At 46.8% G+C, this 21,943-nt stretch overlaps 1 protein-coding gene across 3 annotated transcripts in view; it reads right to left on the reverse strand.

Annotated features, from left to right (window-relative positions):
* Window positions 1-21,943, reverse strand: part of KIRREL3 (kirre like nephrin family adhesion molecule 3) — a 738,745-nt gene that overhangs the window by 84,525 nt on the left and 632,277 nt on the right. For all 3 annotated transcript variants that reach the window (XM_074936864.1, XM_074936865.1, XM_074936866.1), the window contains exon 8: window positions 1,330-1,478. In XM_074936864.1, the coding sequence (XP_074792965.1) occupies window positions 1,330-1,478 (149 nt within the window). The remainder of the gene's footprint in view (window positions 1-1,329; window positions 1,479-21,943) is intronic.

Genomic DNA, 21,943 nt, shown 5'->3' on the forward strand with positions numbered 1-21,943 from the left:
TACAGTTATAATTAGAAAGTTTTCCCTTGTTTCTAACCTAAATCTCCCTTGCTGCACATTACGCCCCTTACTTCTTTTCCTCCCTTCAGCGGACCCGAAGAACAATTGATCCCCGTCCTCTTTATAGCAGCCCTTCCCAGACTTGAAGACTTATCAAGTCCCGCCCTCAGTCATCTTTTCTTCTGACGAAACGTGCCCCGTTTTTTAACCTTTCCTCCTAGGTCAGGTTTTCAAAACCTTTGATCAGTTTTCTTGCTCTCCTCTGGACTCTCTCCAGTTTATCCACATCTTACTGAAAAGCATGGGGCCCAGAGCGTGACCCAATACTCCAGCTGAGGCCTCGCCAGTGCCAAGCAGAGGACGACAATTACCTCCTGTGTCTTACATACGACACTCCTGCTAATACGCCCTATCAGCCTTTTTTGCCTTTTGTACCACAGCTTCCCTGCTGTTCACTAGGCCAATAACCCTGTCAAAGAATGAAGTTAGGTTAGTTCGGCAGGATTTGATCTTGACAAATCCATGCTGGCTATTCCTTATAAACCCCTCAAGCTGATTCCAAATGGATGCTTAATAGTTTTTCTTAGGCTACATCTACACGAGAGACCTTAAGCGGCATAGCTTTACTGATGCAGCTGCGCTGCTGCCAGATCTCTCGTGTAGCTGCTCCGTGCCAGCGGGAGAAAGCTCTCCCGTCAACATGATTAAACCATCCCCACAGAGACGCTCTCCCACTGACTTAGCACTGTGCACACTACCGCTTATGCCAGCGAAACCTACGTTGCTCAGGGGTGTGTTTTGCTCAGGGGTGTGTTTTTTTCACACCTCCTGAGCAACATAAGTTTTGTCAACATGAGTAGTGCAGGCATGGCCTAAGTAGATTTCCAGGTATCAAAGTTAAGCTGATTGGGCTATAATTCTCTGAGCATGATCAATAAATACATCTCTCTGACAAGCCAGGACTAGAAACCTGATTCTACAGCCCCAGGAAAGAGGCCTCTGCCTGTACCCCATGGAACAGAACCCACTGGGTCCATTAATTTAGAGGTAAGAAAATAATCTGCACGGTTAACAATTCAGTGCAGTGTTAACAAAACCCTTAACAGCTAAATCACCAGGAAGCCCCGTTTTCTCTGACTCCAGGCTGCGATTGCCAAGGCCGTCTAGCAGATTTGGATTTCCAGTTCCCATTATTTTTAGGCAACTTTGAAAGTCCCAGAACTGGTTGCAAAATTAACCAATGTGGAGTTGTGCTTTGGAGCCGATTTTAAGCTGTTCCTTTGGGGCTGGTCTGTGTTCCTGAGGATGCAGAAGCAGAGAAGAACTTACAGTAGACATCCACCGTCCTGCTGATGTTGGTACTGCCCAAAGCATTGGTCACCTCACAGGATACTGGCTCAAAGAAGAAGGTGTGGTCCACAATGGTCTCATAGGAGTCACCCGATGCTTCCTTTATAACTTGACCTTTTTTTGCCCATCTGTAGAATAAAAAAATAGCAAGCTGTCTTATTCTGGCAGATCTCATAGAGAGACAAGGTGGGTGAGGTGAGATCTTTTATTGGACCAACTTCTGTTGGGGAGAGAGAGAGACAAGCGTTGGAACTGCACGGAACTCGTCTTCAGCTCTCCTGAGTTCTGTGTAGCTAGTAAGCTTGTCTCTTTCACCAACTGAAGCTGGTCCAATAAAAGATTTTACCTCACCCACCTTGTCTCTCATACTAGAGACCAACATGGCTACAACAACACTGCAAGCACTCATAGAGAAAGTATCAATTCCTCTACCCCCAGTCATGGCTTCTGATAAATAAGAAGAGCTGAACTTTATAGGACATTTTTCATGTCACAAGATCCCAAAAGCCGGTACAACAGCATGCTTCTCTCAGCACTGAAATGCATCTGTCCCAAAGACTACAGCAGCTGTTGCATTATGTAACAATTTAGGAGAGGAAGGTGTGAAGAATTTGGTATCCAGTTTAAATGGCCGGAGGGATTTTAGGTAGCAGAATAGGCCATGCTTTCTGTGGTGAAAACCAGAGGAACGATACCAGGGATGGAACTGGGATTCTAATTTCCTGAGTCCGGATATCAGGGTTAACACACATAAAGGTCCACAGAATCTTGAATGCTCACACGTGGTCAGGACATTGGTTGTATTTAGACTTGAAGGATTCAATCTTTTATCAGTAAATGCTGGTGAACATATCGTTCACCGCACGCACACAGACCGACGGAGAAATATTTCCATCAATAATACTCGAAATGTACAGACAGGCAACGAAAGAAACATGCTGCATGAGAACCTATTTGAGCTGGATTTAAGGATATTTACTTTGCATGTTTGCATGTGACGTTGCCAGTTGTGTTTTAATGATCATAGAGCTTTAACTTTTTGAATCTCAACGTCTACTGTCGTTAAATAATTAGCCTGACCTCTATCGTCTGACTTCTCACAATTCTCCTCAGCTATGAACATTTAAAATGGACAGAAATGAAGAAAGATGCTTAAAGTTAAACATTGACATTATCCATCAAAATGATAAACAATGAAAATGGAATTCTGCCAAGCCTGATTGTATTTTACATCTGGGAGGGGGCACCCCCAAGACCCCATTGTCCCCTAGCACCAGGCTGGGGTATTGAATCTGGACTGACAGAGAGGGGTAAGAGATCCCAACCTCCGCTGCCTGCTGAGACACCAACTCACATCCTGGGATTTCCTTGGAAGTGTCTCATGCAGTTACTGCTCTGGATAAACCCGTATAGCACGTGAAAGCCAATAGCAATGACAGACACAATCTGCATCTGACTGTCCAAAGGGCTGCTCATTCAGGGCCTAGGCCAAAACCCACTGAAGTGAGTGGAAAGACTCCGACTGACTGCAACGGCCTTGGGATCGCTCTGCTATTGGCAAAGCCAGGCTGGATTTGGGTGCCATACAGATAATACAGGTGGGGCCCAAGAGGACACGCACTAGGCCTTATCGTTTAACCGCCTGGCTACCGTTAAGCCTTCGTGCTCCAGCCACGCCGCTGAGTATCACAGCCCCTACGTTTCCGCTAATGACAACGGGCTGCCAACAGGTGCAATGGAAAACCCGGCAGCAACGGATACGATTGATGGAGAATCCCTCCTCCCAAGCACAGAACAGTCCGAGTCCAACAAAGGTGTTCAGGAGTTCGCATCCTCAGCTGAGTCTGTGTCTGTGACCAGGGCTGCAGGCTGCGGCAGGGGACAACAGCCCTGGCCGCTGCCTGTTCTCAAAGCAATTCCAGCAGGCAGGAGTGGCCAGCCCACACCTCCCTCCCGTGTCTGGGTTCACGGGGCTCCCCTGCATTTTCAGCTATGGAGCTGAGGGCCTGTCTGCAGTAGGGATTTTTGCACCAACATGGTTACAACCCCCCTCACCCCCCCAACATAAATATGCTGCACTGGTGCAAAGCAGGACTTGCACGACTGTGATTTTCCCTGAAAATCAGCACTGTGCACCGAGTCCTAAGGTGGACTTGTCTAAGCAGGATGTAGACTGGTGTGTCGGGAGAAAAATCCAGATCAGTGGCTAGTGACTGAAGACCTTAGCTGTTGGTTGCTTGCTGCTTGGGTCTCACTATTGCAATACAGAATGCCCTTTTGCAGAAGAACATCCTGTGTTTGGACATGATCATACTCAGCATGTAAGGCACCCTAAGGGCTGAGTAGTGCAGATGTTAAAACATCAGCCTTGCTTTGGGGACCTGGGCTGAAGCCCTGATGAGGTCATGACTGAGATCATGAATTTGAGGATTTCATCCTAGTCCTTAACAAGACATTTTTCTGTATCACAAAACTGCAACACAAGTGATCACCTCTGTTTAAAGGGACTGACTATAACAAGGAGGCTGCAGATCAGGCCTGAGGGGGTGCAGGATAGGAATAGCAGGGGAGATCCAGGCCAGGATTGAGGTATCTTGGCAGATCCGGGGGACAGGGAGGAAACTTGTTCAGAGCTGCACCTGCTTCCAGGAAGAGCCTTTAGTCTCTAGCTTTCATCAGCACTACACTGACCCTTCATTCCTTGCCAAAAGGAATGCATCCCGGTCCATCGTCTGCTGTCCCATACTCACTGTGCAGCTCACTCATTACTGCCTGCCACAGGCGCTGATTTAAACCATTTGCGAGTTGCTCTGCGTCCCAGCAAACATCTCAGCGCTCCTTTATCGGGGCAGACTCCTCCGGGGAAGGTTTGCAGTGAGAAACACCTTTCACTTGGGTGCAAACAGCTTCAAATTTGCAAACACTGAAGAGTCAGCGGTGGAGGAAGTTGCAAACCAATCTCTGGGGGATTGGACCATCTGTACCACGGGCTCCTGCAAAGTCAGCCTGTAAGGTTCATGCCTCTGTTAACTGAATCCAGGCTGCGTTAGCTGAACCTTTCTGTCTCCAAAGTTAATTTAAGATAGCAAAGGTTTTCAAGGCACCCAGCACTATGGCATAGAAGCACCTATTAGATTTGTTAGAAAAGTGGGTGTGTGTGCAGCAGGGTGTGTGCTTTTGGCATACTGTAATGCACAAACCATCAGAACCACAGGTGAGCTGAGTTTGGTGGTCTCAGTTTTGTAATCTCTAGTAAATATTTGCCCATAGGGCATTACCGCAGCAGAGTTGGCAGTCTGCAGGCATGGGATGCACCAGCATGTTGCAGAGTAGGACTGGGGGGCACTGGAAGAGATTTGTGCCAGAGCTGGAGCAGCAGAGGCTGGTATGCAGGTCAGGAACGCGGTGCATTGGCAGAGCTGGACAGGAATAGGGAGGGACGTGGCACATCAGGAACACGGTGCATTAGCAGAGCTCGGGGAGTCGGGGGGATGTTTGTGCAATACCTGCCAATCAATGCAATCAGTCTTTCACTATCAAAAACACTAACCCCCCAGCTTGCCCCTCCCTTTTTTTTTGATTAAAGGGAACTTTATCCCTTTAAGGCAGCTGAAATAACATTACACTGAAAAGCCAAGCTGGCATTTGCTACACTGCAACGTGCAAATTGTCTTTGCGGACAAGCTGTCAACTCAGCACTTGAATTAAGCTGCTGTTTGCCAAACAATGAGCAACTGTGACCTAACAGGGCACCATCTGGCAACCTGCCACTCTGGGGCTGTTGGGAGAGTGAGTGGAGGAAGGGGGCGGGGGAGCCTATCAGGGTGTCTGAAACTCCAGCTGCTCTTCAGTGGCAGGGAAAGTAGTAAACACCTCATAACAAAAAGTTAAATCAAAGGCAGTGACAATCCTCTGATGAGTCTCAATTCTCATTATCTCTGGGGGACCCACATCTCATCCACTCAGACAGGGGAGGGAGGATCAGGTCCTGCTGCCCCCTGGATGAAGTAAAGATGCCTTCTCCCTGTGTCCCAACCCAGGTGCCAGTAAATAGCAGTACCATGACCAGCCCCACCCTCCTCGAACAGCTGAGTGTGCGATCACCTGAAGTTCTGCAACAGCTTCTGTACTAGGAGCCCGTGCTTGGGGCAGGGCAGTTGATCTTCCCTCCCAAGTCCTCTCCCCTTCCACCTCTCTGCTGTCCCCCCTGCCACTCCATTTGAGTCCTTCTCTTGGGGGTTGTTGTCTTTGCCTCCTCTCTTTCTTTCTGTCCTCCCAGCCAGGCTGGCCAAAGCTTGTCCCTTCTTCCTCACTGGCATTTCTAGCATCTGCAGCTCCCTGTCCCCACAGCTCAGACCCAGACAGCGACATTATAACAACAGCAACAATGGATCATACAGCAAGTCGAGGGCAGACGTAGAACCGGACTCTGGTCTGAGCACTAGGAGCAGCCCCGATATTCCAGACCACATCGCTGTCATGGCCAGGCAGCTCAGACAGACAGCCGTGCCCTCCCACCGCGGTGCTCTCTGGGAGCTGCAGTGGAGTGCCCACAGCTCCAGTGGAAGTCAGTGGGAAGTCAGGGTCTCAGCACCTTGGACAGCCTGGCCTGAGTGAGAATGAAACGAGACCCTGAGAAGAATTTCTGAGTGTTACAGCCCTGGAGGAGCTCCCCTCCAGGACGCTCACCAGGCTGCTGAACTGGACTCAAGTGTTGGGTCCCAAGTGGTCTTGGCTTGCGGGGGCTGGGCACGGTTTAGGCCCTGTCTGTGGGCCTCCAGGTGCAGACCCTTTGTCTGACACCCCTTCTGGCAGTGGAGACCCCCTAGTGCTGACTCCCCAGCTGCTCTGGCATGCTCCAGAGTTCCAATGAAGCTGGGAACCCTCTGGTTTGCTGTTTCCCTCTTTGGAGGCTTTGTGACAGTGTAAGAGAGTAACACACACTCTGCGAAGGAATTTCAAAACACACACACTTTACACACAGAGAAAGCACAAGAGAGATACTGCTCTCTGGAAAAATAAACACCTGCATGTGAGACTCTGCCTCAGTTTCCTCCCTCCTCCTGAAAGCCCTGTGGAGCTTAGTGTCTTCCAGAGTCCTGGCCTCTTGTGCGCACCCCTCTCCTCTTTCCCAGTCTTGTTTTCTGGTTCTGCTCAACCACAAACAGATGCCCTCTTGCTTATAAGCAGAGCTTTGGTCATGAGTCCCAGTGGCAGACCTCATCCCCCAGCCATGCTGCAATCATTTGCACAACCTGCTTAGTTTGTGGGGAAGGGGTGGAGCCAAAAAGAGACATTACCAGTTAATATCCTTCCAGGGAGTCCCCATTGTCCTGAAGAGGCAAGATTCTTCAATTGTTAATGTCTGTCCCATCCAGGGCCACACATCCTGGGGCCTGACCCTGTCCCCTTAACACAAGATGTATGATGCAAGGAGGCAGTGGAAGACAACCACAAGAGCATGAATGTACAGAATTCATACAATCCAGGTAGAATTCACAAGTTCATATGGACGGATCCTGGAGCGTCACATTGGGATTGGGTGTATCTTCCACTGGCAGTCCGCTCAGCAGAGAGGGGGTCACGTGGCCTTCACTCCTGTGGGGGCTTTTACTGGGTGGGGACGGGAGATGTTTTGGCAGAATTGCTGTAGGAGTGTCCACGGACCACCTGTGCATGGTTAAGTGAACCTCACTGAACCAGGATGGATGACCTAGGAGGTTTCACACACCATCTGATGACACAAGCATTTTGAAAGAGTTATTAGCAGTACAAATGTGAGCCTATTTGTATGCACTTACTTGCTCTCCTACCTCATTTATCTTCGTGCCTCTAACAGATGCTGACTGGCCACTTGAGTTTCTCTGCCCTGCTGGGTTAGGGGTTTTTCAAATCAACTTCCCCCCTCCCTCCTTCACTAATTAATCAAGTGACTTTGCTTTTATTTCTGCGGCTGTGTTTAGGGTGTTAATGAGCAAAGCCCCTCATCTCTTCAGGATGAAATCAGCTCCTCGCTAGATAAGGAAGAAGAATACCAGCCCTTCACCCTACTAGAGACTCACCGTCTTCCTCAACATCTCAACATGCTGGAGAATCATTAATTAATTAACACAAGTCACTATTATCTTCAATGCTCTACCGCGGGGGAAACTGCAGCTGGAGAAGACAAGTGGCTTACCAAAGGTCATACAGCAAGTCACTGCCAGCACTGGGAATAGAGCCCACAAGGCCTGACTCTCATTCCCCTGTGCTAACCATTATACTACACCCCCACTTGATACCAGCTAGGGGTTCAGAGGAGTCACAGATCAGGCCTCCCTGCCTCCCACCTCTCCAGTTGTTGCCCACCTCTCTCTTTTCAAAGCTCCTGGAGCACCCCATCCATTCTTGTTGCCTTGACTCCCTTTCCCCTCTCCTGGATTCTCTGCAACCACAGCTTCTGCTTTGTCCACTCCACTGAGCCTGCCCTTACCAAGGTCACTAAAGTCATCCCCAAGGGTCTCTTTTCCTGTCTCATCCTCCTTGGCCTCTACAACATGTTCAGAACAGCCAGTTACTCCATCCTTCCTGAGTCTCTCCCCCTGGGTGTCTACATCTCTATGCTGGACTGCCTCTCCAGCTGCTCCTCAGGGGTTGCTGTTCCATGTCCCATTGGACACAGCTCAAGCTCCACCTAACAGCTCAGGGTCCCAGAAAGAGATGCCACACGTCCCAAACTGGTTTTCCTCTTAGCCAAAGTTCCTCCACCCCCCACTGATCTGTGTGTGGGGACCCTTACCCATGCAGAGCCTCAGGGAGGTCAGGGTGGCTGAGGAATTGAATCTTTCTATCGGTTTTATACTGCTGCCCACCACTGTAGTGTCTGAGCACCTTTCATGTAAAATCAATAGCAACAGTCCCTAGTGGGCTGCCTATCTGGATTGGCTTGCGGGACTGAGGCGTTAGTCACCACCCATACCCCAGCTCTCACTGACTCACATTCTTTTCCTTCCCCCAAAAGACGTACAACCCTAAGGCTATTGTCTCTTTAAGTGCCCTCTTCCTTGGCATAAATGTTCTTGGACTCCTCTGAGGCTGGCCTTTATCGGCATGTCCTCCCCAACTCTGTTACACCAGATCTGTGCATACATTTCACGTTGCTTACTCATTTTCTGGTGTGGTCCTGAAGCTACATGAGAGCTTATTCTGAGAGAGCATTTCTGACCCAGACATAAACAGGAGACACTGGAATTCTCACAAGCATGGTGGTTCTTGAGGCCAAGCAAGTCCAGACAAATTCAGATAAGAATCTGATCTATAGGACACTTGCCTGAACAAAAGTGAGGTTTTTCCAACTCTGATCTGCTCCCACATTCATTTTGGGCTCCTCATGTCACCAATACTGCTCTATTCCTTGTAACTCTTCTGCAAGCTTAGCAGTGTCCCTTGCAGAGCTGTCAGAATAACTCATCAGTTGTCTGCTGGATGCTCTCTCTTTCTTGCTATAATTACTGGTTCATCATTGTCCATAAAGGAGAACATCTGCTGGCACTCCCACTGCAGCTGTCTCCTGAGGGCTTTTCTTCCTCCAGCGACTGCTCCAGGAAAGGCTGGCATATATTTGTGATGTCCTCTGATTGTAATTCACCAAGGCTTTGTGTAGCTCTCTGTGTTCAGTTGACATAAGTCCTCATTTCCCCCGCATTTATCCTGTTGTTCAAAAACCCCAAATCCTCACCACAGCAGAAATCACCCACATCCACACACACACAATACCAGTGTTGGCAAACTGGAAATATTTTGTAGTTTTGCCTTAAATATTTCTGTTCTATTCAGGTACCTTTAGTGCCCTCATCACAACACCATCTCACAACCATTAATGGATTTTTAACCAGATGAAATTCAATGTTGATAAATGCAAAGTAATGCCCATTGGAAAACATCCCAACTATACATATAAAATGATTAGGTCAAAATTAGCTGTTACCACTCAAGAAATAGATCTTGAATAGATCATTCAATAGATCACTAGATCAACAGATCAAAATAGATCATTGTGGATAGTTCTCTGAAAACATCCACTCAATGTGCGGTGGCAGCCAAAAAAGCAAACAGAATGTTGGGAATCATTAGGAAAGGGATAGATAATAAGACAGAAAATATCATGTTGCCTCTATATAAATCCATGGTATGCCCACATCTTGAATACTGCGTACAGATGTGGTCGCCCCATCTAAAAAAAAAAAAAGAAAAAGATATATTGGAATTAGAAAAAGTAGAGAAAAGAGCAAAAAATGATTAGGGGCATGGAACGGCTTCCATATGAGGAAGATGAATAAGACTGGGACTTTTCAGTTTGGAAAAGAGACAACCAAAGGGGGATATGATTAAGGTCTGTAAAATTATGACTGGTGTGGAGAATGTAAATAAAGAAGTGTTATTTACTCCTTCTCATAACACAAGAACTAGGGGTCACCAAATGAAATGAATCGGCAGCAGGTTTAAAACAAATAAAAGGAAGCGTTTCTTCACACAACGCACAGTCAACCTGTGGAACTCTTTGCCAGAGGATGTTGTGAAGGCCAGGACTATAACTGGGTTCAAAAAAGAACTAGAGAAGTTCCTTGAGAATAGGTCCATCAATGGTTATTAGCGTGGATGGGAAGGGATGCAAAACCATGGTCTGAAGTATCCCCTAGTCTTTGTTTGCCAGAAGCAACAGGAGACTGATCACTCGATTACCTGTTCTGTTCATTCTCTCTGAAGCATCTGGTGTTGGCCACTGTCAGAAGACAGGATACCGGGCTAGACGGACCATTGGTCTGACCCAGTATGGCTGTTCTTATGTTCTGTGACCTCTGTGAGGGAGTGAAATATTATCTTGATTTAATAGGTGCAGACTGAGGCCTCACTTCCATACTTGCCAATGAACAGCAACAGAAACACAGGACGAGAGGCATATCTAATAGAAACTGCAGAGATTGGCAGAAAATGATAGTTCAAGATGGAATTTGTCCAGGACACCAGAGTTCATACCCCACCTCCTGGGAAAAATAAAATGGGTCTCTAGTGCACACAAGTAGTCTTGATCTTGGTTTGATGAGCAGGAAAAACCACAAGAGATGGCCCCTCCAATAACCCATGTTATCCTGCTAGGGCCCCCAAACACCCACTACTGAATCACCAATCTGTTACTTTATACTGGCTTCCTCCATCCAGCTACTGGAGCCTGTCTGTCCCTGCTAAGCTTGGCTGTCTAACTGGCTCACAGCACAAGGGGGTTCAGCAGGAGGCTATGTACACGGTTATTTTACATTTTTGTGAATAATGGCTTATTTATATCTAGTTATATCTACAAGACAGAGCCAAAACCCCAATCCTGAGAACTCAAGAGACACAAAGACTGTGAGCAATCTATTTCCATTATGAAAAGCAAGAAGCTGGGGTGTGATATGATGCAGGTCCTCTCTGTTGAGTGATCTCCCAGGGGTTGTATGGCTGACCATCTGGACTAGACTCTGGATAGTGCTACAGCAGGGCAGGAATTGTTACAAAAACATGTCCACCATTCCATTCAAGATGGGAAACTTCAGCAGGGTATTCAAGAAGCCCTATCTCCTAGCCCCATCTTGTGGTGGGGTTTCATGTGGGTGGTAAGGGTCAGAATGCACTGATGGAGGTGAGAGAGATTGCACAAGTCTGATCCACACATTAAACTAGAGAGACAAAAGCGCCTCTGAAGAGCACAGGGCCCTGTTGCTACTGCACATGGGATATTGCTCAGTTTCAGAAGGATGTAGAAAAGTGAGCTGCAGAAATGACACACGGATTAGAGGATAAATCATATGAGGAGAGACTAAGGGGTGGTAAATTTATATAGTCTAGAAAAGACCCTGGGCAACACGATCGCAATCTATAAATACCTTCAACGTAACACTAGAAATGAAAGGAGGGAATGGTTTATAATCTCAGAAGATGGTAGGACGAGGAGTATTGGCCTGAAGCCAAGGAAGGAAATAATAGGCTTGCTAGATATTAGGCAGAAGTTCTTAACCGCAAGAGCAATTGTGACAGTGGAATAGACTCCCCAGGGAGATGGTTGAGGTACCATCACTGCAGATGTTCACTAGCGGGTTAGAGGAGATGCTGGCATGAATGATGGAAGGAGATAGTCTTGCAGAAAAGCAGGGAGTTGGGTTGGAGGGCTCAGACAACTTTTTCTGACCCAGATTAGGTAGGTAGGGGAAAGGAAAGGAAAGACCTGAAGTTACAGATTGGTTCTCTCTTCTGCTCTGGAGGATGTAACCAAAAACAGCATTTGAGGGATAAGGGAGAAAGAATTTGCCCTCGGCCAAAATGTTTCTGAAGAGGGAACAAGTGATCAAAAATCAGGTGAGGTGCTTGCAGGTATAGTTCCATATAAGGCTTCAAGACTGGAGGCCTTTCTGGAAGATGCTTTAGTCAAACACAAGTTATTGGGCTCGATACAGGCGTAACTGGGTGAAATGTTCTGGTCTGTGGTACGCTGGAGGACAGACGAGATGATCTAATGACATTTTTGAATCTGTTGGTAACCACTGATGTGAGGGAGGATAAGGGCTTTGCAAAGAACTAAATCAGTTCCCAAGAGGTGGCTGACTCACCTGTGTAACATCCTCATCCCAGGACATCTGTTCATGCAAAGCAGACTGAATAAAGGTGAGGAAGGGAGCACGTTTGGTAACCTCTGAGCAAAACTTGAACTAAACCCAATCATCATCTCAGCCACACTTTGTTACATTTTATCATTTATAATAGTTAATAAAAGGTTAATAAACCACTGATAGGTGTTATAAGCATGTTACAGGCATGATAGTCTGTGTCATAGATTTCAGAGTAACAGCCGTGTTAGTCTGTATTCGCAAAAAGAAAAGGAGGACTTGTGGCACCTTAGAGACTAACCAATTTATTTGAGCATAAGCTTTCGTGAGCTACAGCTCACTTCATCGGATGCATACTGTGGAAACTGCAGAAGACATTATATACACAGAGACCATGAAACAATACCTCCTCCCACCCCACTCTCCTGCTGGTAATAGCTTATCTAAAGTGATCATCAAGTTGGGCCATTTCCAGCACAAATCCAGGTTTTCTCACCCTCCGCCCCCCGCCCCCCACACACACAAACTCACTCTCCTGCTGGTAATAGCCCATCCAGAGTGACCACTCTCTTTACAGTGTGTATGATAATCAAGGTGGGCCATTTCCAGCACAAATCCAGGTTTTCTCACCCCCCCCCCCCCATACACACACAAACTCACTCTCCTGCTGGCAATAGCTCATCCAAACTGACCACTCTCCTTACAATGTGTATGATAATCAAGGTGGGCCATTTCCGGCATAAATCCAAGTTTAACCAGAACGTCTGGGGGGGGGGGGGGGGAGAGGGGTAGGAAAAAACAAGGGGAAATAGGCTACCTTGCATAATGACTTAGCCACTCCCAGTCTCTATTTAAGCCTAAATTAACAGTATCCAATTTGCAAATGAATTCCAATTCAGCAGTTTCTCGCTGGAGTCTGGATTTGAAGTTTTTTTGTTGTAAGATAGCGACCTTCATGTCTCTGATTGCGTGACCAGAGAGATTGAAGTGTTCTCCGACTGGTTTATGAATGTTATAATTCTTGACATCTGATTTGTGTCCATTTATTCTTTTACATAGAGACTGTCCAGTTTGACCAATGTACATGGCAGAGGGGCATTGCTGGCACATGATGGCATATATCACATTGGTGGATGTGCAGGTGAAGAAGCCTCTGATAGTGTGGCTGATGTGATTAGGCCCTGTGATGGTGTCCCCTGAATAGATATGTGGGCACAGTTGGCAACGGGCTTTGTTGCAAGGATAGGTTCCTGGGTTAGTGGTTCTGTTGTGTGGTACGTGGTTGTTGGTGAGTATTTGCTTCAGGTTGGGGGGCTGTCTGTAGGCAAGGACTGGCCTGTCTCCCAAGATTTGTGAGAGTGTTGGGTCATCCTTCAGGATAGGTTGTAGATCCTTAATAATGCGTTGGAGGGGTTTTAGTTGGGGGCTGAAGGTGACGGCTAGTGGCGTTCTGTTATTTTCTTTGTTAGGCCTGTCCTGTAGTAGGTGACTTCTGGGAACTCTTCTGGCTCTATCAATCTGTTTCTTCACTTCCGCAGGTGGGTACTGTAGTTGTAAGAATGCTTGATAGAGATCTTGTAGGTGTTTGTCTCTGTCTGAGGGGTTGGAGCAAATGCGGTTGTATCACAGAGCTTGGCTGTAGACGATGGATCGTGTGGTGTGGTTAGGGTGAAAGCTGGAGGCATGTAGGTAGGAATAGCGGTCAGTAGGTTTCCGGTATAGGGTGACTATGAGCACATCAGTGGAAGATGTTATAGGTAGTTACGAGCCATGGGTATAAATGACCTGTTGGACCTTTCAATAATCTGTGGCAGCTGACTAACCATTTATTAACATATACTAATAATGTACTAATCATCTATAAACTATTTATAAATGGAACCTTAATGGAAAGTGTGACTGTAATTTTTCTGGAAGTTCAAAACAATTTGACCAACTTTTTCATGCACTTTTACACACCAGGATTCTGGGTTTGTAGACCCAGAGGTTTTGAACAAGCATCTAAAGCAGATCTTTCATAGATCATCTGTTACTAATAATATGCCATTCAGGAGCAGGACTGGGGCATTGAAGGATTATGGACAATCTCTGAAAAGAAGGCTGTATCTGGAAGGTGGAAACACGAGCAGAGCTAAATGAACAGAATGTATTTCTGTGTCATGATGCAAAACATACCAGCTAATGTTCACACATTTTGGGAGCAGTGATTAATTTAGCATTAGTTTTCACATTTCCCCCCAAATTCACAGTCATTTCTATGATGTTTTCCAAGTTCCCAAGAAATTTAATAAAATCACACACAAATTTTGCCTTTTTGTTATGAGACAATGAGGCTGATCGAGAGTCCAAACAAACAGAAATTGATTTCAGTGGGCTTTGGGTTAGGCCCTATGTAAATGTATGCCAATGAAAACAGCTTTTTGCTGTTGCAAAAAAGGGGGTCATTAGGTAAGATGACAGTGTGGTTTTAACCTGAGTGAAAGAAACCCAGCCCCCATCTCTGGTGAAAATGGCCAGAGCAAGGGTGGGAAGAATAATCTGGGTCAATTAAGTCATTTGCTCAGGGTCCCGCAGAAAGTCTGCAATTGAACCCAATCCACTAGATGTGCATTTCCCCATCCTCCAGGTTGAATTTCATTTTCTTATTTTCCTGCCCATATTTCTAACCTCTCTCAGTCCCTCCACAGTTATTTGCTCTGTCCTCCCTGGGGCATGCGGCATCTCCCAATTCAGTATCTTCTGCAAATTTAATTGGCGCGCATGATGGAGGAAAACAAGTTCCAACCAGGAAACAGATTTTCAGTTCCAAGCTTCAAAGGGGTTATTACAGACAGCAAGGAGGAAACAATGATTAAAAAAATATGAAAAATACCTTTGCTGGGTCCTTTTAAGCATTAAACACTTATAAATAAGGAGAAAAAAAGAACTACATGCCGATATTCTCTGGAGAAGCAGCATTTTTCTGGGTGAACTGATTACTTTCCAGCTAAAAGTGCAAGTTAACAACGCCCCCACTCCCCCCACTCTGGGAGATGTTTGCTTGTGAATGAAGGGTTTTTAAAACATGTCACTTCTGTTTTCTGCAGCCTGGCCTGATATTTAAAGGGAATGTAACGTGGAGCATGACATCCCAAAGGACTGAACTCCGGGCTCACAGGAAGAGCACATTCCAAATCCAGCATTAGGAGTCTTTGCTTTCTTCCGTGTGTTTTAATGCTAAGATTGTTGGAGACTCAAGAGGTCTGCACGCACAGAACCGGCATAGCCCAGGTAGAAACAATGCATGGTCACCTGCCAGTGTGCCTCAAACCAAGGGTGACCAGATGTCCCTATTTTATAGGGACACTCCTGATATCTGGGGTTTTGTCTTATTACCCCCTACCCAATTTTTCACATTTGCTCTCTGTTCACCCTACTCAAGCCTGACCTGGAAGGTCTACTTGTAAGGGCAGAAGAGGCATGCGAGCTCCATGACTTAACGAGTCCTCAGCCTCTCTGGCAACAAAAGGAGAAATCAACGTGATTATGGTGGTGGTTTTCTTTACTGTGGGCCCTGGCCCTGGCCTGAGAGCCAACAAGCAACTTCACAGTAGTCCCCGAACAGCTGCTAAAAGGTGCCTGTGTTTGTCTAGGACTAACCAGCGCAGGAATCTGGTGTGCTAATTGCAAGGGTGTGCCATGAACAATTGCCCTGAGCACAGCCACAAGAAATCCCAGAGCAGGTGCTTAGCAGAGACATCTGTGCAGCACAGTTACAAATGCACATGGTGAAAGGGTAGGATGAAATCCAGGATCTTCTCCTCCCAAAACACATGTTTCAGAGTAACAGCCGTGTTAGTCTGTATTCGTAAAAAGAAAAAAGAAAAAAGATTCTATGCATCCGATGAAGTGAGCTGTAGCTCACGAAAGCTCATGCTCAAATAAACTGGTTAGTCTCTAAGGTGCCACAAGTCCTCCTTTTCTTTTTTCTTTTTACAAAACACATGTGTAATCCAGCATGCCAGACCTTGCCCTCTACCAGTAGAGAACAGTGAGACAAACACAAGAGATGCTCTATTGTCTGTCTCGTCAGCACTGAGCTCAAGGCTGAATTCTGAGTTACATACAGAAGGCTCAGGAGTACTTGTGGCACCTTAGAGACCAACAAATTTATTTTGAAGCACAAGCTTACAGAAGGCTGTCAGACCTTGCATCTGTCACAAGGTGACAGCACTTTGACCGTCCCTGGTGATTACTACACCACCACATCACGCATTGCTGGGGAACCTGCTAACAGTGGGTAGGGGAGCAATGAGGTTTTTGGACTGGTGCGTCTTGGGGGGCAGGGCCAGCTCCGACCCTCTCATTCCTCATTGGAAGGGCCAGGGGAGAGGGTGGAGCTGGGGAATGTCTCCTGAACACGGCCACCTTTGCCGGCTCCAGTGGCTGGGCTTGGAGCGCCCAGGCTGCGGGGGTTCTCCTGAGCTGGGGAGTGGCCTGGTGCCTTCCCCTCTGACCTCCCCGAACCCAGTGACCGCTTGTGGCTCCTCTTTGCTTCTGGGCACCCACAGCCCTGCCCATCCCAAAGATCAGGAGCCCACCCCCACCATGATGAGGCCTGTTTTAGGGCTTCAGCGAGTGCTGGCAATGGGGCCATTGCAAGGCAGAGGCCACAGAGCGCCCCACAGATCCAGGCACCCTACGCATGCAGGAAACAGCTGGCTGCTGCCATCTCTTAGCTGGAAGCCAAGCTGCTTCGGTGGAGTTTACACCCCATCCAGTGGCGTCTTCCCTTTGCTACCCAAACTTTTTCATCTTTTCCTTTCATACATAGAGAAAAACCTGTAGGGCCGGACCCTCAGCGGGGATAAATGGGCACAGATCTACTGATTTCAATGGAACGACATAGATTTACCCCAGCCGGCCCTAGCGTTTTTTGGTTTAAGAGACTTTAATTTCAGACTCAGGAAAATAAGAAGGAAAAAAGAACAAATACAATGTCTATCACCCCCCCCCCAATTCATTCTGCCCCTGAGACACAAACTGGTAGCCCTCCCGTGTAGCAGGGAGGGAGACAGCGCACAGAAACAGAACGGTGTCTCTCCTTCCCATTACATAGCTACATATGCCACAGACCTTGGGCCAGGCTCTTCTCTCACCTACACCAATTTGGCACCCGTGTAAACCTACTGAGTTAAATGGAGTCACTCTGGATTTACACCAGTGCCAGTGAGAAAAGAATCAGGCCCCCTAAGCTTCACATGAATCAGCATCCTACCAGCAAAAACTGCATCAATCTTTACCAACCCCGGAGTGGGGCAGGCCCTTAATATTGGAAAAGTCTAAACAAATGTTTCTAGTAAAAAAATGAAGCATTCACCCTTATATGTGGAAGACAGAGTGACTGATCTGCATCATCACAGACAGACAGATAGATAGCACCTCATTCATACTTCAGATGCCTTTGGCATAAGCTATACGTACCATCACATTACAAAAAAGTTAAACAAGACCATTTTGTTCCTCCTAGCTACTGCAGCATTAACATCTGCTTCCCCCCGGTGAGCCTTCAGGGCTGGAAGAGCCTAGACCTGCTTCCAAAGAGGGAGTTATACAGCAATTTGAGTCCACCACTTCAAGTCAGCAATGCAGTGTCCATTTAAAGCGCTGCCATTCAGAACCCGTGACCCCAATCCCTCAGGAAAGCTGTTTACAATGACCTAAGTCTGTCCGGCCTAAACTTATTTGTGTGTATCAACAATCTTTAAATTTTTCATTGTTGCATCCATTATTCAGCACCACAGATTTTAGTCAGATGATTGTTTTTAGCTTGGGAAGCCACAATCAATACGCCTTCTAGACTGAGCGGCTGAGATCACATGGCATGGGCATATCACCACATGTCACTAGAGCTGGGTCACTAGAGCTGGGTGCTTTCCTAACTCGAATCAGGATCAAAAGTCAAAATCTCAAAAATTGGCATGAACTGAAAATCCAAAACCAATTTCAGTTGGGTCAATCAAACATTTCCTTTGGATTACTTCAAAGCATTTCTTTACAATTTTGGCCTCATTTATCTATTTATTTCAGGGCAGGTGGAAGGTCCAGGGCTCCCTGGGTGGCTCTTACCATGGCCCAGCTCCAGCTTCTGGCCTGGCCAGGGGGTGGGATTTAGGGGAAAGAGGAGGAGCAGGAGCGGGCCCCCAGGAAAGAGGAAGGGCAGGACCACAGAGGAGGGCGGGGCTCCTGCATGTGTCCTGCCTTTGCCTTTTGAAAAGGTGATCACCCTAAACCTCATGTGCATCACAGCCATTCCCTGAATATTTGTGAGAACAAAAACCTGCATGAATGTTCACAGGCGAGTGAACAAAAAGGGCCATAACCAGGTTTGCAAGTCAAATGTAGTGAACATGTTCGTAAATCTATCTATTGCCCAATACGAAAGCAGGCCAGATACCTGAAGATGCTAAGTATTATTATTAGGTTATTCTATATATTGCAAGGATACTGTGGGGTTTTTAGTAATTCTCTGTGCCTGGCAACTTCTCACTGATGCAACTCCCATTATTTCCAAGTATCTGAAGTCATGTTAAGCCATTCCCTTTTCCCCTGCTTTAAACCTACAAGCTTCTGCTTCACCTCTTAATTTACCGGCATTTGGGAGCTCATCCTGGATAACTCGAAACCAGATGCTTTAATAAACTGGCTTTATTTTAAAAAAAATCTAGGAAAGATTTGTTTTCAAGGACAGTTCTTTAGCAGGCTCGGTTTTTTGTTCCTTACTTGTACCACCAAAGCTCGGCTTCTGTCCAACTTCATCCCAGCTCCCCCCTCCAGTCAGCGATCCCTTAACGAAAATGAGTTCTAATTGGTACAGTTTTGTAATTGCTCTTTCCAGAGGCGCCCGTTCCATCAACTACTAGCTGGCAATTACATCAATTATATTGATTTCAGTTTGTTGTCATCAATACTGCACCGCAGATAAATGCAAAACTAGTCCAGGCCTGTCTCTCTGATCGGCTGACATTGCTTAAGCAGGAGCTAAAGTCACTTTAAAGCTGTCTCCTTGTTCAGGCCCCGAAGGTTACTTTTGGAGTTTGAGGCTGGGCAGACTAGACAATAATTGATCCATGTACAATTTCTGAAACCAAAATAAAGGGCACTACGAACTCATGCAGGCATATAAAGACTAAAATTACCTAGGGCCTGATCTGAAGCTCATAGATTTTAAGGCCACAGGACCTCGCCTGCCCACTCCTTTAATAGATCCTTAACCTCTGGCTGAGTTACTGAAAGACTCAAATCATGGTTTAAAGACTTCAAGCTACAGAGAATCCACCATTTACTCTACTTCAAACCAGCAAGTGACCCGTGTCCCACACTGAAACGGAAGGTGAAAACCGTCCTGGGTCTCTGCCAATCTGACCTGGGGGAAAATTCCTTCCTGACCCCAAATATGGTGATCAGTTAGACCCTGAGCATGTGGGCAAGACCCACCAGCCAGACACCTGGGAAAGAATTCTCTGTAATAACTCGGAGCCCTCCCCATCTAGTGCCCCATCTCTGGCCATTGGAGATATTGGCTAATATGTCATTGTAGGCAACCTCATCATACCATCCCCTCCATGACTTGATCAAGCTCAGTCTTAAAGCAAATGGAACTCAGTGGAAAATCTGCTAATCTGGAGATAGTTAGTGAGCACTTATCATCCTATGAAGTGACTCACCTGAGTAAGGATCACAGCAGGCAACTGGGTGTCAGGATTCTGGGTTCTAGTCCCAGTTCTGTCCTGTCTCACTGTGGGTGAAATTCCCCCTGTGCAAAGGTAGGGCTACCTGGGCCTCTGCATGGGGGTGAATTCACCCCAATGGCTCAGCTAGGGCAGTTCACTGAATGTCTCCCTGCCTCAGTGTAGTCCTCTGTAAAATGGGGCAATAGCATTTCCCAGCTTGAACAACTAATGCGTGTGAGGCACTGAAGTCATTGGGTGAGAGGGGACATTAGTAGAGTTAATTATTTGTACCGAGGCAGTGCCTGTGGCTTGCATTGTGCAGCAAGCTGTAAACACACACTTGCTGCCCTGCACCACACAGCCCACATACTCCATAGGTACAATTGCTGTAGTGAAGGGTGGGCATGACCGCTCTAACTCCTCACTTCCCTGCTGATTCCTCCACAAGTTACTGCCAGCCTTTTACCATGTGGCTGCTAGCTTGGCCAACCCAGCAAGGATTGAACCAGGGACCTCTCGAGCTAAATGCATACACTGCTACAGCTTGAGCTAGACCTCCGAGGCTAGGGAGCTGTAACAACTCGCATCCTCTGTGGATTGGGTGCAGAATGGCACCTACCTATACCACACACGCACCAGTAGGCTGCATACTTCCTCCGGAGAAAGGAAGCTCATCCTGAACCTTTGAAGCCTCTAGACGTTCCCGTCCTGGATGAGCCCCCACGTACGTCACAGCCTCTTTTTTGGCCAACACACCCAAGACAGGCATCCTACTAGAATGGCCATTCTGATTAAGCATTTTCCAGCTACATGGATTGCGCTGTGATTTGTAATTAACAATACAAAATAAAACAGAGGCTTGCTGTATAAATTGTGTTTGCTCAGAAGGATGGAAAATGAATAAATATTTTGTTTGGCCACATTTTAATGGCTAAATGAAAGTACAGAGAATACCCCAAATACCTTAAATAAATGCCTGACTCAGGAAATGAATTAATTAGCATTTAATTCCTAGGAATGGCTGTTGATTGCTACAAATTGAGTGTAGAATGGATTTGTTGATTTATTACCAGCAACAGTTTCAATTACTAGCATTGGGATGTGAAAGTCCTTCCTCCCCAGATGAAGAAGTGAGCGCTTCATCTACATGTAATAACTCCCAGCACCTGCCATCAGCAGGACTTGAACATGGGACATTCTGTTCCACAGTATAGCCCTCTGCTGGTACAGCTGAAGGACGGCTAGACCTATAAAGGGATGTCAGCACTGTGCTGTCTAATGCATAGGCACCTTGCCACCTAGTGGAATTCACAGCCCCGAGGTAGGTGCCCTTGCTCCCAGAGCATTGCATGGGGAGAGTTAGGTACCTAAGCAAGGGATCTCCAGACGCCAAGCGAGCAGGGAGCTGCCTATGCTAACCAGGAATGAAATGCAAAGGAAAGGGGTGGGACTTAGCGTTCAGTTCCACAAGGTTCTTGGGCCTCTAACTCCCACTGGTCTAGGCCTTTGGCCAGAGGGAGAAATACTTTTGTGGATCTAGCCCTAACTCTTTACACTGACAGTCACAGTAAACAATTATCCTCTATGTCGACTCGTCACTGGAGGGAGACATGACACACCCACACACACTCACTTTACAAGCACTGCTTCCAAAACACCTAGGCTTCCTAGAGTGACTGGTTCTAATCCACATGGAAGAGTTCAACCCTGGAGCCTTCCCAGGGTCCCCCCAGGATCATGCAGTTTATATCACTGTGGTCTTTCATTTTTGGCCTTAGAAACCTCACAGTGCAAGAAATGGTGACAGGCTGGGTTTGAACCAGCCCCCCAATCCCACCGCAGCAGCTCAGCTCTTTGAACTAAAGGCATATTATTATTAGTCAGTCACAGCAGAGATGCAGATAAGTCTCTAGGGGTAACAACCTGAACCACAGAGTATCAGCAGGGTTTAGAACCCAGCACCAAAAGCACTGACCTCTCTCATATGAGACAAAGGAGCAACTCCATTAGCAGGTAGCAGTATTAGGCAGTTATCCTCTGTGTGGACTAGACGCTTGAGGGGAACCGAACACACACATTACAAGAGTGTTACACTGGGCACTGCAGGGCAAGGCCTTGGTCTGCTAATGGCTGCATTGAGAGGTGATCAGTTACTGGGACCTGAGCATTGAATCTATAATAACAATAGTAATCACCCAAATACCCTGAGAGAACCTGCTTCAATACAGAAATAAATACACCTCTGACTGCACAACGCCAGCT

Source organism: Natator depressus, chromosome 22 (assembly GCF_965152275.1).
Source record: "Natator depressus isolate rNatDep1 chromosome 22, rNatDep2.hap1, whole genome shotgun sequence".
Taxonomy (NCBI): Eukaryota; Metazoa; Chordata; order Testudines; family Cheloniidae; genus Natator; species Natator depressus.